The sequence below is a fragment of the Eleutherodactylus coqui genome, chromosome 6 (genome assembly GCF_035609145.1).
Source record: "Eleutherodactylus coqui strain aEleCoq1 chromosome 6, aEleCoq1.hap1, whole genome shotgun sequence".
Classification (NCBI taxonomy): domain Eukaryota; kingdom Metazoa; phylum Chordata; class Amphibia; order Anura; family Eleutherodactylidae; genus Eleutherodactylus; species Eleutherodactylus coqui.
In genome coordinates, this window is record NC_089842.1 from 226,866,792 (window position 1) to 226,884,504 (window position 17,713).

General features: G+C 45.0%; 1 protein-coding gene across 1 annotated transcript in view; it reads right to left on the reverse strand.

Moving 5' to 3' along the window:
* LOC136633343 (NACHT, LRR and PYD domains-containing protein 12-like) overlaps positions 1–17,713 on the reverse strand; it is a 102,176-nt gene that overhangs the window by 40,484 nt on the left and 43,979 nt on the right. Inside the window, exons 5-6 of the mRNA XM_066609016.1 lie at positions 15,594–17,280; positions 7,211–7,381 (exon numbers count right to left, since the gene is read on the reverse strand). Of these exons, the coding sequence (XP_066465113.1) occupies positions 7,211–7,381; positions 15,594–17,280 (1,858 nt within the window). The remainder of the gene's footprint in view (positions 1–7,210; positions 7,382–15,593; positions 17,281–17,713) is intronic.

Here is a 17,713-nt window from a genome sequence, read left to right on the forward strand (position 1 = left end):
AAATTTGTTTACCAAGAGTATAGGCAAAGCCAGGAAAAATCAGTTTGCTAACAGTATTGGCAATGGTCTGAAAAATTGGTGTACCTGTGAAAAATTGCTGAATGTCGAGGGCAGGTGAAACCCATAAACATTTTTTAAAGATACAGCTCGTTATTGCTTAAAGGGGTTGTCCCGAGGCAGCAAGTGGGTCTATACACTTCTGTATGGCCATAATAATGCACTTTGTAATATACATTGTGCATTAATTATGAGCCATACAGAAGTTATAAAAAGTTTTTTACTTACCTGCTCCGTTGTTAGCGTCCTCGTCTCCATGGTGCCGACTAATTTTTGGCCTCCGATGGCCAAATTAGCCGCGCTTGCGCAGTCCGGGTCTTCTTGCTGTCTTCTATGGAGCCGCTCGTGCCAGAGAGCGGCTCCGTGTAGCTCCGCCCCGTCACGTGCCGATTCCAGCCAATCAGGAGGCTGGAATCGGCAGTGGACCGCACAGAAGAGCTGCGGTCCACGGAGCAAGAGGTTCCCGGCGGCCATCTTCACAGGTAAGTATAGAAGTCACCGGAGCGCGGGGATCAAGGTAAGCGCTCCGGTAAGCTGTCTGTACGTCCCTGCATCGGGGTTGTCTCGCGCCGAACGGGGGGGGGGGGGGGTTGAAAAAAAAAAAAACCCGTTTCGGCGCGGGACAACCCCTTTAATTTGTAACAGAGACTGGAGGCAGCCCTCCGAAAAAATTGGTATAAGTTTAACTTTTGCAACTTTTAAAACAGAGCCTTTTGGGCCGCATAGAAATTGGCAGTTCAGCGTTTTAGGAGAAGGAGGAGGAGGAGTAATATCCGAGAGGAATACACAAATCTAATTCTCCCCTTTTTGGGTCATAAAGGATGTATTTTTCTCCTGTTGCAGTGAAAAGAATCTTTAAGATCCACTGCTTTCCACCGGTGGAGAAGAGAAGTCTGGAGAAATCCAGCTTTTGTTCATCTTTATGAGGGTAAGCATGTCGGTGCTGTCAGTTGACAGGCGTGTATGCTTATCCGTGATGATCCCCCTCCCCCCAGCAGCACTAAACACCCTCTCTGACAAGACGCTAGCGGCAGGGCAGGCCAGCACCTTCAGTGCGTACAGCGCAAGTTTGTGCCACGTGTCCAGCTTTGACACCCAATAGTTGTATGGAGCAGAGGGATCACGTAGGATGGTGGTATGGTCAGCTATGTACTCACTCACCATCTTTTTACAGTGCTCCCTCAGACTCAGTCTTGACTAGGAAGTGGTGACACAGTCTTGCTGGGGAGCCATAAAATTGGCAAAGGCCTTGGAGACTGTTCCCCTGCCTGTGCTGGACATGCTGCCTTATCCCCGTGCCTCCCCTGCCAGTTGGCTCTCTGAACTGCGTCTTCTATGGCTAGCACTGTCAGATGGGTACTTTAGCATCACTTTTTCCACCAAGGCCCTGTGGTATTGTATCACTCTCGTACCCCTTTCCTCTTCTGGAATGAGAGTGGAAAGGTTCTCCTTATACCGTGGGTCGAGAAGGGTGTACACCCAGTAATCCGTGTTGGCAAGAATGCGTCTAACGCATGGGTCACAGGAAAGGCAGCCTAACATGAAGTCAGCCATGTGTGCCAGAGTCCCAGTACGCAACACATCGCTGTCCTCACTAGGAGGATGCTCCTCCTCCTCTTTAGCTTTAGCCTATACACACTGAACAGATGAGGCAAGCAGCATGGGTACCCTCTGCAGTGTGGCCAGCAGTCTCTTCCCCCTACTCCTCCTCGCCCTCCCCCTCCTCTTCCTCCTCCAAAACCCGCTGAGATATAGACGTGAGGGTGGTCTGGCTATCAAGCGACATACTGTTATCCCCCGTCTCCTCTTCTAACCGCAAAGCGTCGTCCTTTATGCTTAGCAGCAAAGTTCTCATCAGGAAAAACAGCGGGATGGTAATGCTAAGGATGTCAGCATCGTCGCTCACCATTTGGGTAGACTCCTCAAAGTTTCCGAGGACCTGGCAGATAACTCCGCTGCCCATGTTGCAGCTGGTATTCCGCAATTGCTCTACGCTGCTCATACAGCCTGGCCAACATGTGCAGCGTAGAATTCCAGCGCGTGGGCACGTCACACAGCAGTCGGTGCTCTGGCAGCTGAAACCGACATTGCAGTGTCCTGAGGGTGGCAGCATCCGTGGTGGACTTGCAGAAATGTGCACAGACACGGCACACCTTGCCGAGCAGGTCAGACAAGTGGGGGTAGTTTTTCAGAAACCGCTGAACAACCGGATTGAAGACATGTGCCAGGCATAGCACATGTGTGCGGCTACCAAGCTGCAGAGCCGCCACCAGGTTATGGCCGTTGTCACACACGACCATGCCCGGTTGGAGGTTCAGCGGCAAAAGCCAGAGGTCAGTCTGCTCCATCAGACCCTGTAACAGCTCGGGGGCTGTGTGCCTCTTGTCACCTAAGCTGATTAGTTTCAGCATGGGTTGCTGACGCTTGCCCACCGCTGTGCTGCTGCGCCGCGCGCTACCGACTGCTGGTGACGTGCTCACACTTCGTAATTGAGAGGTGGAGGTGGCGGAGAAGAATGAGGGGGGGTTTTGGAGGAGGTAGCATAAAACGCCACAGATACCAGCACCGAGGTAGGACCCGCTATTCTTGGTGTGGGTAGCACGTGAGCGGTCCCAGGCTCTGGCCCAGTCCCAGCCTTCACCAAGTTCAACCAATGTGCCATCAGGGAGGTATAGTGGCACTGTCCGCCAGTACTTGTCTACGTGTGTGTCGTTAAGTGGACATTCCCAGTAACTGTTGTTGAGGGAACGGGTAATGTTGCGGGAGACGTGCTGGTGTAGGGCTGGGACGGCATACCAGGAAAAGTAGTGGCGACTGGGGACTGAGTAGCATGGGACCGCTGCCGCCATCAAGGTTTTGAAAGCCTCCGTTTCCACAAGCCTGTATGGCAGCATCTCCAGGTTGATTAATTTGGCAATGTGCACGTTTAAAGCTTGTCCATGTGGGTGGGTGGCGGCGCATTTGCACATTCGCTCCAACGCTTGTGTTAGCGACAGCTGAACGCTGCGCTGGGAGACATTACTAGACGCCGTGGAGGAGTGTGGAGGTGAGGGTGTGGGTGCAGGCCGGGAGACGCTGGTGCCTGAATCCTGGGAGGGGGATTGGATCTGTGGCACAGTTTGTGGCACAGGGGAACAGGCAGTGGTGTGACCCGCAGGCAGTGAATGGCCTTCGTACTAACTTGTGGGGTGCTTGGCCATCATATGCCTGCGCACGCTGGTGGTGGTGAGGCTGGTAGTGGTGGCTCCCGTCTGATCTTGGTGCGGCACAGGTTGCACACCACTGTTCGTCGGTCGTCTGCGCTCTCACTGATAAACATCCACACCATTGAACATTTAGCCCTCTGCACGGAGGATTGCCGCGAGGGGTTGCTGTGGGAAACTGTTGGTGTATTCTTTGCTCTGGCCCTGCCTCTCCCCCTAGCCACCCCACTTCCTCTTCCAACCTGTCCTGCTGCTGCACTTAGCTCCACCTCTGAAGCCCTGTCTTCAGTAGGCTTAGCAAGCCAGATGGGGTCAGTCACCTTGGACTTACTGCCCTTACTACTACCTCACTGACAGACAACTGTGTCTCATCATCCTCCTCCACAAAAAGCTTTTGAGACAGTTGCCGGAAGTCACGAGACACATCACCCAGACTCCGGGAACTTTCCGAAGGTTGGGCATCGGTCACGACAAACTCCTCAGGTGAGAGAGGAGCCGTTTTTTCCCACTCTGGGCAGGGACCTGAAAACAGTTCCTGGGAGTCTGCTTGCTCAGAATCTGTCATTTTCATGGAGTGTCGAGGCTGGGAGGAAGGAGGAGCAGCCAGAGGATTCAGAGGTGCAGTCCCTAGGCCGGGAGTAGTGGACTGCGTAGAAGACTGGGTGTTTGATACATTGCTGGACGCGTTATCTGCTATCCACGACAGGACCTGCTTGCACTGCTCTTCTTGTAATAAAGTTCTTCCATGCGGACCCGCAAATTGTGATAGGAAGCTGGGGAGCATAGAGACTTGGCGCTCTCCTAATCCCTCACCAGCCGGCTGTGATGCACCCCGACCAGGATCTGGGCCTGCGCCCACACCCCCACTTGGACGGCCGCGTCCACGTCCTCGACCCTAACCCTACTCATCATGTCGGATTAAGGATAGAGCTGGCCCAAAATAAATTACTCCACCGTATAGCGCTGAGAACTGTGGCTCATTTACCGCACACAGAGACTTGAAGATAGTGGAGGCTCTATGCTGTGACTAGAAAAAATTAAACCGCTGTCTTGCGCTGATACCAAGGACTCATTTACCGCTCACAGAGACTTGTATGTAATAGAGAGGCTGTATGGAGTGGGAGAAAAATAGAAAGCCAGTGAACAGTGCTAATAACAGGGGCAACTTCAATGCACCCAAGGAAAGGGTATTGTGAGATGCTCTGCATAGGGGCAGAAAGCTATACAGCCGGTGAACAGTGCTAATAACTGCAGCAACTTGACCGCACCCAAGGAAAGGGTATTGTGCGAAGGTCTGCAGAGGAGCAGAAAACTATACAGCCAGTGGACAGTGCTAATAACAAGGGCAACTTCACTGCACACAAGAAAAGGGTATTGTGAGATGCACTGCACAGGGGCAGAAAGCTATACAGTCAGTGAACACTGCTAGTAACTGTGGTAACTTCACCGCACCCAAGGAAAGCGTATTGTGTGATGGTCTGAACAGGGACAGAAAGCTATACAGCCAGTGAACAGTGCTAATAACTGCGGCAACTTCACTGCACCAAAGGAAAGACTATTGTGCGACGCTCTGCACAGGGTCAGAAAGCTATACAGCCAGTGGATAGTCCTAATAACTGCGGCAACTTCACCGCATCCAAGGAAAGGGTATTGTGCGACAGTCTGCACAGGGGCAGAAAGCTATACAGCCAGAGAGCAGTACTAATAACTGCGGCAACTTCACCGCACCCAATTAAAGGGTATTGTGAGATGCTCTGCAGAGGGGCAGAAAGCTATACAGTCAGTGAACAGTGCTAATAACTGCGGCAACTTCACCGCACCCAAGGAAAGGGTATTGTGCGATGGTCTGCACAGGGGCAGAAAACTATACAGCCAGTGGACAGTGCTAATAACAGGGGCAACTTCACCGCACACAAAAAAAGGGTATTGTGAGATGCTAGGCACAGGGGCAGAAAGCTATACAGCCAGTAAACAGTGCTAATAACTGCGGCAACTTCACTGCACACAAGGAAAGGGTATTGTGCGATGCTCTGCACAGGGGCAGAAAACTATACAGTCAGTGAACAGTGCTAACAACAGGGCAACTTCACTGCACTCAAGGAAAGGGTATTGTGTCATGGTCTGCACAGGGGCAGAAAGCTATACAGCCAGTGGATTGTGCTGATAACAGCGGCTACTTCACCCAACACATAGAATGATATCTGTGAAATGCTGTTCTGCAGTGGGCAAGGAAATATTTGAGTACTATTTAGCGATGAGAGTGAGCTGCTATAGCTGTAATGCTCTGCAGAAGGATAGATGTCTTAAAAAAAAATTGGTGCACTAATGCTCCCAGCTAGCCACAGCTGTAATGCACACGATGAGGAATAGCCCTAAGAAGGACCATTGGGATTCTTGAAGCCAGAATCCTGTTGTAACACTTTTCCTATATAAGTAGCTCTTTCCCTCAACTCTGCCTACGGCGCTGCAGACTGAGGATGCTATAGCTGTAATGCTCTGCAGAGTGATAGATGTTTTAAAAAAAATAAAAAATGGTGCACTACTGCTCACAGCCAGCCACAACTGTTATGCACACGATGAGGAGTAGCTCTAAGAAGGACCGTTGGGATTCTTGAAGACTGGATCCTACTCTAACACTTTCCCTATATCAGAAGCAGCACTTTCCCTAACCTCTGCTAGCATGTGTCTGAGGCGAGCCGCGGGCGGGACCAGTTTAAGTACTCGGCAGTCACCTGAAGTAGTAATGCCTTCCCCACATGTTTCTTGGCTAAAAAATGGCACTAAACATGCGAGGAAGGGAAATTCAATTGACTCGAGAAACGCGTGGTTTTTGTCTTGAGTAACGAGCATCTCGAGTACCCTAATACTCGAACGAGCATCAAGCTCGGACAAGTGTGCTCGCTCATCTCTATTGAAGACGCCTGAGGCTTCTGAAACTGATTTGTGCTTGGAAACCAATTTAAACTACTTGGATTTTCCTTGATTATTCATACAGAATTCTCCCTCATACAATGAAGCTGCATTATTTTTCTTTGCTCTGTGTATGATGTCACCTAATGAAAGCAATAAAGGACATATTGATAACATGGGGCGTATTCAGACTCTGTGGTTAGGGCAGCGCCAGTTGAAATTACACCAGTCAACGGATTATCTCATGGATATAAAAATGGTGCAGAGAATAAAATAGGATGAAACTCAATAATCTCCCAGGTCTCTTCCTGTACATGTATAACTTGTACCTCCCACATGTCTCATCAAGCATGTATGTTCCCCCACATGTCTCATCCTGGACATGTATGACGTTTGTCCTCTACATGTCTGATGCTGTATACGTATGACTTGTGCCCCCTAAATGTTTCCTCCTGTACATGTATAACTTGTACCCCCACACGTCACATCCTTTTACATGTATAACGTGTCCCCTCACACGTCGCATCCTGTACATGTATAACTTGTGCCCCCACAAGTCGCGTCCTGTACATGTATAACTTGTACCCCCCACATGTCTCATCCTCTACATGTATAACTTGTACCCCCACACGTCGCACCCTATACATGTATAACTTGTGCCCCCACAAGTCATGTCCTGTACATGTATAACTTGTACCCCCCACATGATTCATCCTATACATGTATAACTTGTACCCCCACATGTCGCATCCTGTACATGTATAAGTTGTGCCCCCCACATGTCTCATCCTGGACATGTATGACTTTTGTCTCCTGCATGTCTGATGCTGTATACGTATGACTTGTGCCCCCCAAATGTTTCATTCTGTACATGTATAACTTGTGCCCCCCACACATCACATCCTTTTACATGTATAACCTGTGCCCCCACATGTCGCATCCTTTTACATGTATAACTTGTGCCCCCGCACGTTGCATCCTGTACATGCATAACTTGTACACCCCACATGTCTTATCCTATACATGTATCTTATACTCACTGTAATTCCTCTATCCTGCAGACTGGACTGGACAGAGCATCCATCAAGTCACTGAAGTGAGGACCAGACAGATGATTACCAGACAAGTCAAGTATCTTCAGGGATGGGTTATTTCTTATTACAGATGCAACCTGGGTGCACAACGTATCTCTTAGATCATTCTTAGCCAATCTGTAAAAGTCAGAAGATGCGATGAGGGTGCCACATCCACAAAGTGTTAGTATAACAACTGTACATGGTGAATGAGGAGATAAAATGTCCCTGGCTGCTAGTAACATCCATAAATGTCATCACTAGAAGCCACCTGTAGTGTGTGGTCGATTTCAGGAATGGTGGCAGCTATATGTTATGTCCACTGATACCAGAAAATACAAGATAGATTCTAGTATCTAGAATTACATAGATCGGTGATTATTTCAGCACATGGATCTACAATAGCCATAAATCTGGATGGAGGACCATGTGTCAGTGGTCATCAATAGCCGAGACCTCTCCCTCCACTATCTACTGGCATCTCAGTCTGGGGCTTCTGTGTCCTCTATTCGCAGTCTGCTCATTATTACATGTCACATGTGCCTTTGCCCTCAGTTATAGAACAACAATTAAGTATATCAGTTACGACACACTATGCCTTATGACACAGACAAAACTGCCGGGGTTGACATATTTCCTCTCATCCTATCCTACACTCATTGAAAGATGGAGCATAAGTCACACCCTGACATCATGCTACACGGCGCAAGAGTACTCGCTGCCACCACTGGCTGTGTTTCTGCAAGATGGGTCAGCCACCTAAATCCTGATCATGTACTTGATATGGCCACTCTCTGCAGTCCAGCATTTAAAGTAACCTTTCTATTGGGGTCTAGAGGTTTTTTATACAGAGCGACAAGGATTGTTTTTCATGAAGCTTAAGACTTTTTTTTTACAAAAATAGCAATACTTATAAAAAGTATACTAAAAAGATAATATATAAAAGAAAAGCAACAGACAGTATATACAAGATAGTTACTAAAATAAAAAGAATAAAGAATAGGATAGAAATTCTTATTGATTAGATGGTTAAGAAGTCTGGGAACTATGAGATGGGCAGATCCTGTATCTGCTACCATCTCCTGGGGTCTGAGAAGGAAGCTATGCATACCTGGGATCTTAAGGGCTCTCCCAGCCACTCCTACATCCCACTTATGAAAGCAGAGGGAGGAAGGCTTATTGGATGCAAGAACCTTTAGGAAGTATATACAGTTCAATATTTTGGTCATATCTCTCTAGAATGGATTCCTAGGGGGAAACTATAACCACTATTTTCCAGAACACGATTTATCTATTTGCAGATACCAAACATGGTATAAGAGATTATTTGTTTATTTGATCTTGGCTTCAGCCTGTTCCCTAGACTGCTGAAACATGGAGGTTGTTGCATTTGAGTCAACAAAGTCTCCCGATTTTGGAGATATGATTACCTTTGGTCTGCACCCCACGGATTAACCATAATCTTAGTTATTAATCTCAATATTGTTCTAAAGCAGTTCTCAACTTCTGAGACAATCTGCAAACACAAAGTCTGGGTAGAGACAGGAAAAACAGGTACAATCTGGTCATTAAAAGAGGATAATTGGATCAATGCTGAACAGAATTTGTGAATATTATCATGCTTCTATACAGATAGAATGTGTTCATACAGAAATATCATAGTTCCATAACAACTCCCTTTCCTAATGATGGCATGGGAGATCGATCTGCGGATCATTTCACAATCTCAACTTCATCGTTTATCCTTTGTGGAATAACCCGTCTGCATTACAGTGTTCACCACCCTTATGCTGAAAAGAAAAGTCATAGCACTGTAATAACAGGCTCCACCAGAGTGGTTTGTCATCATCACTCTACGCCCAGTGGCTAGCAAACAGGGTTGGTTACTAATTTGAAATTATGTCCATTGAGGTACAGTTGCAACTTCTGCAGGGCCCTAACAGAAGACAGAGCTGCAGCCTCTCAGGACCAAGTAGCACACTCTGCTGCCATCACTAAGGAGCTCTTCCCAGAACTGTTGGGTATGGCCCATTGCCCAATATTCTCCACAGCAATTCTGTGGAAGGGCTCATTACTAATCGGCAAAGCAACCAATGGGGTTTAAGGGACATGGTCCAACTTCCCCATCCTTTGAAACATGATCCAGCATAGTTTTGCATGTCAGCTCCCATTTTAGGCCAATAATAGTTTTGAGCTAGCTGAGTCATAAGTCTGGCTAGTAATGGTCTGACTGAGACACTGCTTTGCGTCAAGTGAGATTGAAAGTTACTATCAAGCATAATTGTTGCAGCAGTGCTGAGATCGCTGCCGGATTAATGAAATTCGTGTGCGTTTTAGATTTGGTTCTGCACCTTCTAGCTCAGTAGGTGTGACGTAATGTAGGCACATCTGTGGGTAATTAGCTGTGTATTTACCTGGGCTGATACTGAGTTAAGGTGCTGTGTATTGTCATTTGCTCTTTGTCTGAGCTGGCAGTCAGTAGCTCCCTTGATCAGCACAGTGTCCACTGCTCCTTACTCCTGCTTTTGTGGAAGTTCTGAAAAATTCAAAAACAGAGGAATCCCAAGCTCCATGGCCTACTAGCACGCCTGTGTATTATGGTGGACGATATGGCGACATGTCTATAGTCACCAACTTAGGCCTTGGAGTGGCTCTGCGCGCACCCTACTTAGACATATCTTGATGTCTTTCAGCTGTTTGTTCGTCACAGTGACACGGACATCTGCAACCGGACCTACAGGACTGCACTGGAATAATTCTCCTGGTCTGAGGTGGCGGTAACCATGATTCTTCCTTCTTTCCTTCCTTCTTTCTTTCTTTCTTTCTTTCTTAGAGGGGAGGGGGTGGCTGCGTTCTTTTCTGGGGGGCAGAGTGCAGGGGACTAAGATGTCCCCCCATCCTGCTCCCCTTCACTGTTGTTCACTGCATGAATGTGTAATTAATGTATAAATCACAGTCTCGCTGTAACTGCTATAATGGCGGATGCCAAATAATCCCCAGGCTACTGGGATATCCACTTTTTGATAGAGCTGTATATATTAAAGGGGTTGTCCCGCGAAAGCAAGTGGGTCTATACACTTCTGTATGGCCATATTAATGCACTTTGTAATGTACATTTACCTGTTCCGTTGCTAGCGTCCTCGTCTCCATGGTGCCGTCTAATTTTCGGCGTCTAATCTCCAGATTAGACGCGCTTGCGCAGTCCGGTCTTCTTCTTTTCTCAATGGGGCCGCTCGTGCAGGAGAGCAGCTCCGTGTAGCTCCGCCCCGTCACGTGCCGATTCCAGCCAATCAGGAGGCTGGAATCGGCAATGGACCGCACAGAAGCCCTGCAGTCCACCGAGGGAGAAGATCCCGGCGGCCATCTTCACCGGGTAAGTAAGAAGTCACCGGAGCGCGGGGATTCAGGTAAGCGCTGTGCGTTTTTTTTTTAAAGTCCCTGCATCGGGTTTGTCTCGCGCCGAACGGGGGGGCTGTTGAAAAAAAAAAAAAACCGCTTCGGCGCGGGACAACCCCTTTAAGGAAAAGATAGAAACTGCTTTTTTAATTTTTCCTATTTGGTATCCCTACCATACTTGGGAATTTTGGATGCCATCAATTAGCTATATAAGCTGTTTTTACTTAATTCATGTTTTGTTAGTAGTTTATTGGTATTGGCATATGGGTATTCTTAATACTAAAGATATTATCTGCTGTATACCCTGTATCTCCCAAGATTGATATTTCCTAGTTCCTAATCATTAATGTGCGCAGCCTGGGCACCCCAGCAAAAAGAGCAGCAGTTTTCTTGTGTATTAAGTGATCCAACTCCCATATGGTCAGCTTCCAGGAGACGCATTTGGTGGTAGATAAAGTACATTTTCTTAAAGAGATATGGGTCCAGCAGTTGTGTCACTCCTCCTACACCTACCTTCTCCAGGGAACTTTCACTACTAATACACAAATCAATAAGATGGAATCCTATCAGTATACATAGAGATTTTGAAGGCAGATTTATATTTGCATATGCAAAAATAGATACTAGACCATATGTTATTTTATGCATGTATAATCCACCACATAACAGTACTTATGTTTTACAGGCAGCTATCACATTTGCATAGAGTTCTTCTGCATATTGTTTCCATCTCTTCTTTATGCCCTGCTAGTCACTGATTTCATTCCCATTATGGTCCTTTATGGTTGCTTGGCGGGCAGAGAAAGGCTTCTTCACTTTTTTTTACAGTGGCAAAAAAAATTTCTGTTGTGACCTTCGTTTACAGACTAATTCAAGGCTCATGCATCGGGCGTTCAAGAAGTTGTTCTTGTCTTTCCTTGTTTCTCTTTGGAATTTGGCATTGATTCACCTTGCCTCATCCAGCCTTCCCTTAGCCTCTCCCTCCTTTTTAACAGCAATCTGGACGGTGGTTGCAATTGGCCATCTCACCACTGTGGACTGGCTTCTTATATGGCATATGTTCTAGAGCAATTTCAGTGAGGTTTTCCTTGATCTCCGCTCACAGTTGTTTTGAGTCCCCTTTTTCCTGCCGGAGCAAGTCAAACTTGTTCCTCACCTTGACTGCATATTGTGCAGGGATCTTGATGACATCAAATTTCCTCTGCATGGCAGGACACTTAAGCTTACATAGCCTGACCTTGACTTTTGCAATAAGGAGTTATTGATCGGACCCCCAGTTTACACCTGGTAGTGTTCTTGCAGAGAAAATAGAATTTTCTATTTCTGCCTGGCGGAGAATATAGTCGATTTGGTTGTGATGCTGCCCATTTTGGGATTTCCAGGTGCAGAGGCATCATTTCGGCTGGGTAAAGAAGGCATTGGTGATTCTAAACTTGTTCTCCTGGCAGAACTGCACTAGGTGGTCCCCAGCGTCATTCCTCCCCCATAGACCGTGTTTGCCAACCACTCCTGCATCCACTCCTTCTCTGACTTTGGAGTTGAAATGACCCATGATGTAGATAATGTCCTATTTTGGGGGTTTATCAAATGCACTCTGGACCTGGGCATAGAAGTCCTCAATGTCCTGTGCTGATGCAACTGCTGTGGCATCCCTGATAAAGCCAAGCATCTGCTGATGATACGCATAGTGAGGGTAGGTTGATCACATGTAGCCTTTATTCTTTTCTTTAGGGCTCGTTCAGACAAGCTCTGCTTTAGCGCTGTTAGCAGCTAGAAAAGCTCACTGCAAAAGTCCAGTAAAGATCGCGTGAATGGGCTACCTCAAGCTCTGTCAAGTAGCCTATTCACACAACCTGAGGTGCATGGTGTGTGTTTCCAGCTCCCAAAGCACGTAGCAAAGATAGGACATGTCCTATTTTGCGTGCACCTTGGAGTCCACATGCAAGTTTGCACTTGCAGGTCCTATCTTTGTTAGATGCACTGATTCAGCGCATCTAACAAGCGCTCAAGTGAATGCTTCTATAAGAACCCCGTTGGTTCCTATAGAAGCGCTCTTTTCACGTGCCTCTCAAGCACTAAAACAGCACTCGTCTGAATGAGGCCTTAGGGAGACACTTGCTTCACTTCTTATTCTGGTGGTGCCTACTCAGCAATTGTTCTGGTATACTTCTCTTTGAACAGAATCCTGCACTCTGAGCAAGTATTTATGTATATGAGTGGTTATGTAGTATATTTTCGTGTTGCATATATGTTTTTGATCATTTGTGCAGCCACCACTGTCTTTTTGTGTGTTCTAAATGGTTTTAATATGTTTCGTCCCTTTTGGTATTCATATCACTAAAACCTTGCTATGATATACATTCATATTTTCTAGAGTGCTGGTATCACTTGCTTGCAGCCATTTGTCTTTTCAGTTGCGTCCTTTTCTCTGTTTGTCATACACATTGTGCACCTCATTAACAGGTTTCCTTATTGTGTAGTACCCACTATTTTTTGGTTCTTCAACCCTGATATTTGTTAGTAAACCTCTTAATCTCTGGGACACATGTCTTAATCACAAATTGACTACCTATTTAGTTCCTCGACCTATACTCCCAAATTGGAAACTTCATCCCTTTTGGCTTAAATTGATAGGCCACAATGACCACATCCCTGACCAGATATCTATGTTCCTTCAGATACATGATGGCAATACTTCATATGCTCTGAAGTGGGACTCGCTGAAGGCATATCTCAGAGGATGAGAAACTATACATGTAACCCTACAGACACTAAAAAAGTAAACTGGAACAGTCTCCCATCTACCAGGGTACCAAAACCTTTAGTGTCATGAGTTAGCTTTCCTCTCTTTGATTTCACTGCTGTAGAACCATGTCTCACACATAACAATCTCCCCTGCCACAGGTCTATATCCTCCCATCACAAAATCCCCCACAAAACCATATCTTCCCAATAAACCTCTTCCCCAATTCAGTTTATCACTGTATTTCAACTTACACTACCAGTGAAAAGTTTTAGAACACCTCAATTTTTCCAGCTTCTATTGATATTTACAGTTTAATGTCCCAAATGTACTTTAAAATGAAAGAAGAGAACTAATAAAGTTAAGATGAATAAAAATAAGGGATTAACTTTCTTTCACCAAATTAAATCTAGATTTTTTACTCTTCCCAGTCACCCTCTCAAGCTGATATAATGGCTTTACACAATTGAAGCATTCTTTCTACAACTGCATTCAGATATTGTTTAGAAATTTCTGACCAACATTGTTGCAGACGTTCCCACAAATGTGCTGCACTTGTAGGTTGCTTTACTGTCACTCTTCTGTCTAGTTCATCCCAAACAAGCTCAATAGGGTTTAAGTCTGGAGGCTGTACAGGTCATTCCATTCTTTGAAGCCTACCAACTTCTCCTTGTCTTCTTAAGCAGTTATGACATAAGCTAGAAGTATATTTTGGATCTTTATCTTGCTATATTATGAACATCTCATCGACTAGTACACCAGAGGGTATTACATTGCATGGCATTTGAAAGTTCTGTGGTAGCCCTTTTTGTCTAGTGTCCCAGTCGCCCTCTGCAAGCTGCCAACTCTAAAACCATCAAAAGAGCGCCAGCTCATCATACTTCCTCCTCTATGTTTGACAGTTGGTGTCATACATTCAGGAACCATCCATTCACCTACCTACTCAATAGCATATATAAACCCTGTGTGATAGACCAAAGATGTCACATTCTGATTCATCAGTCCATAAGACCTTCTTCCATTCTTCAGTAGTATATTTTGGCTGTTCTTGAGAGTTTTTGTGGGAGCAAACACACTGCATATTTACATGCACAAAAAAATGCAGAAAGTGCCAATGATTTTCCGCACAAATCCACAGTGAATACATAGGTTACCTGCCGATTTATTGCATCTTTGCACTGACCAATTCACTTTAGTGGTCTACTGCAGTGCATAATATGGATCAAAATGGGAAATGCCCCATTTTTTTTTCACGCCACCAAATATCAAGGGAAATATATGTGCATGTGAACAAACCTATTGAGATGAATAGGTTCTATTTCTGAGCGTAATATGCTGTGAAAATACGCTTGTGTGAATGAGCCCTTAGGGGTTATAATCATCTGTCTGCCTTCTCCGTTTAATTACCTTTTTCTTGCCATTATGATAACAATGTGCTCTGTCCTGAAGAGCACAACTGTCTAAATCTTGCTCTAAAGAGTGCAGTAATACAGTATGCGTTTGAAAGTAATCTACAAAGGTTGAGTTATCTGTGGGAATAGTTTGCAGCTAATTTCAAACCATAATTTGCTTTCTGTGCTGCAGAGCAGTTGTCCTTTTATGTGTTCACTGAATAGCCCCCTGGTTAAAAATCATAAATTCAGATTAATGTTGCGTTTGAGGTTAAAGTGTCATAATATTTTTATGTTTTTAACTTTTGAACCATTTCACTTTATTTGCTGGACTTAAGCTGTGTTAATGTCAAGAGTAACTGGGAAAACGAAGGCATTCAAAAACTTGCGATAATGTACATATGAAAAAAGATGGTATTATCACCTGTTTGATATAAGTGGTTAATCATACATCTGACTGTAATCCTTCAAAATCCTTGACTTTGTGCAAGTGTACCAAGACAAGGAGCTGTAGATATGGCCCTGCTCCCCATGTAAAGATGATGTGCAGTGGACCAAAAACAGCTCTACTAACAATCATTTGTCCCCTAACAGAGTCTGCATCAGTTTGTGTAAAAGCTGGTAGACAAGCCCAGATATTATTCATCAGTGCTTTCTAATGAAGCAAATCGCTGCGTGTAAAAGGACCCTAACAATATCACAGAAATCTGACCTCCATCTAATTTATCATAGGGCCATAATACTAACAGGCACAATGTAATAAGTTTAGCAGATGTTTATCCTTAATACCAGAAAGATAAAAAAATAAATAGCATATTACCTCAGAATTTGCAGGTTATTTAACGCTGTTGCTAGTCTATTCAATCCTTCATTATCTAAGATACATTGAACTAGACGAAGTTCTTTTATATGTGTGCAGGTTTTCAGAACAAACCCCAATACTGTGCAGTCCAGAGCTGACATGTGACCACCAAAAAGGTCAAATCTGTGTGATTTTACTGATTCCAGCACTAGAGCCTTATTCCGGGTTTCAAACAGATAGTAGAAAGTCCTTAGCTGATGTTTCTTGCCATCACTTTCCCTCTGTTTTTCTAGAATGAAGTCCTTCATCCAAGTGATAACATGTGTAGAAGCTTGAGCTGCTTCGGTGCCCAGATATCCCTTTAGTATTGAGCTGGTGGAGCCGTCTGATAGACCACACAGGAAGCGGAGGAATATTTCAGCACGTCCATCAGGATAGGATTTGGCTTCTTCTAGTGATTTCTGTAACTTCTCTGGGGAATAATCAGTATAATGCACCAAGGCAGAGAGGAATTCCTGAACAGTGAGATGTAAGAAGGAATAGGTCCCAGAGTCCTCCGATTCCATCAGAAAACTTGATAAAAGCTTTGACTGATTGTCCACATGGAAACAATCCAGATCTCCCTCATCAAAAACAATCCTGTGATTCATGACTCCATGTTCTGCCATCCATCCGATGGACGTCAGGATCTTCTGGGTGTTACTTTTGTACAGACTGTGATTGGACAGGATGTTGGTGACAAAAATCACGAAGAGCTGTGTCACCGTTTTTGGTAATAAAGACGCTGGCTGACCACTACTTGTTGGCTGGAAGCTCTTGGACAGTACTGTACAGATGATCCAGCAGTAGGATGGGAGGTAACAGAATGTGTACAGCGTATCATTCTCCTTTACATAAGTAAAAGCCTTTTCTGCTAGTTCCAGGTTGAGGAAGAAGTTTTCAAAGTACATCTGTCGTTCTTCTGGGAGAAATCCAATAATCTCTACTATTCGCTGGAAAACATTACAATCAATCGATGCCAGTCTGCTTGGACGACTGGTCATTAGGACAGAACAACCATTAAGAAGAGACTTTCTCACCAGACTGACCACAATCTGACCACAATGTTCGGGCTGTTTAGGATTAGAGCACAAGTGACTTGATGTGAAATCCACATTATGATTGCTTTCATCTAATCCATCAAATATGAAGAGAAGTTTCTCCGGATCTTGTAAGATCTTCCCAAGCTGCTCCCTCAGATATGGATAGTGCTGAAGGATCATTGTCTCCAGACTAACCTCATCCAGTCTGTTGAGTTCTCGGAATTTGAAAAAAAAGATAAAAGAGAAACTTTGATAAAGATCCCCCTTCACCCAGTCATAGACAAACTTCTGCATCAGTGTGGTCTTCCCTACACCGGGTACTCCGCTCACCATAACCATATGTGGCACAAGTCTGGATCGGTGACACCAGCGGAACATTTTGTTGGGGGAAATACATTGTAATTCATTTTGGGTTTTCTTTAAATACTCCTCATGTTTTACCCCGGTCTCTATGAGCTCATTCTCAGAACGTTCCCTAAAGTGATCAGTGGATACAATGATGAGGTTCACATAACGTGTACAAAATGGAAATCTTTCCTCTTCCTGGTCACATCTTGGAGGTTTGTTCTCTAGAAGTTTCTCTGTTTTTTCATGTAAATGTTTCCTGTGACAGTTCTGGATGTCTATAAAAAAATGGGAAATTAAGATGAAGATAAGCAGTTGAAGCAAAACTAAATATTTTGTTAAATAGCAGATATTTTTGGTAAATTTGGTGCATTTTATATATTTTCGGGCAACAGTCAACATATCTATAAAAAGCATCTAAAATGAATAAATCTGAAAAAAAATCAAAGAGTACTCCATAGTACAATGATTACTGTAGAGGGCTTGGGATCTAATGAATGATGCTAGTGCAGGCATAACTCATAAGTCAAAAACTTGTAAGTCAACTGCAGCCTCCTCTGAGAATGGTGGAATGTACGATCCTCATAATAAACAGACGTTAGCAGAGAAGAGTGCAGGTTCCAGCATTCCGTATATTAGTAAGGGAAAGGAAGATTCTGACAGCATTAAAACCCTGGGGTAGTATCTTCATGATCCCTTAATGCTGTTAGC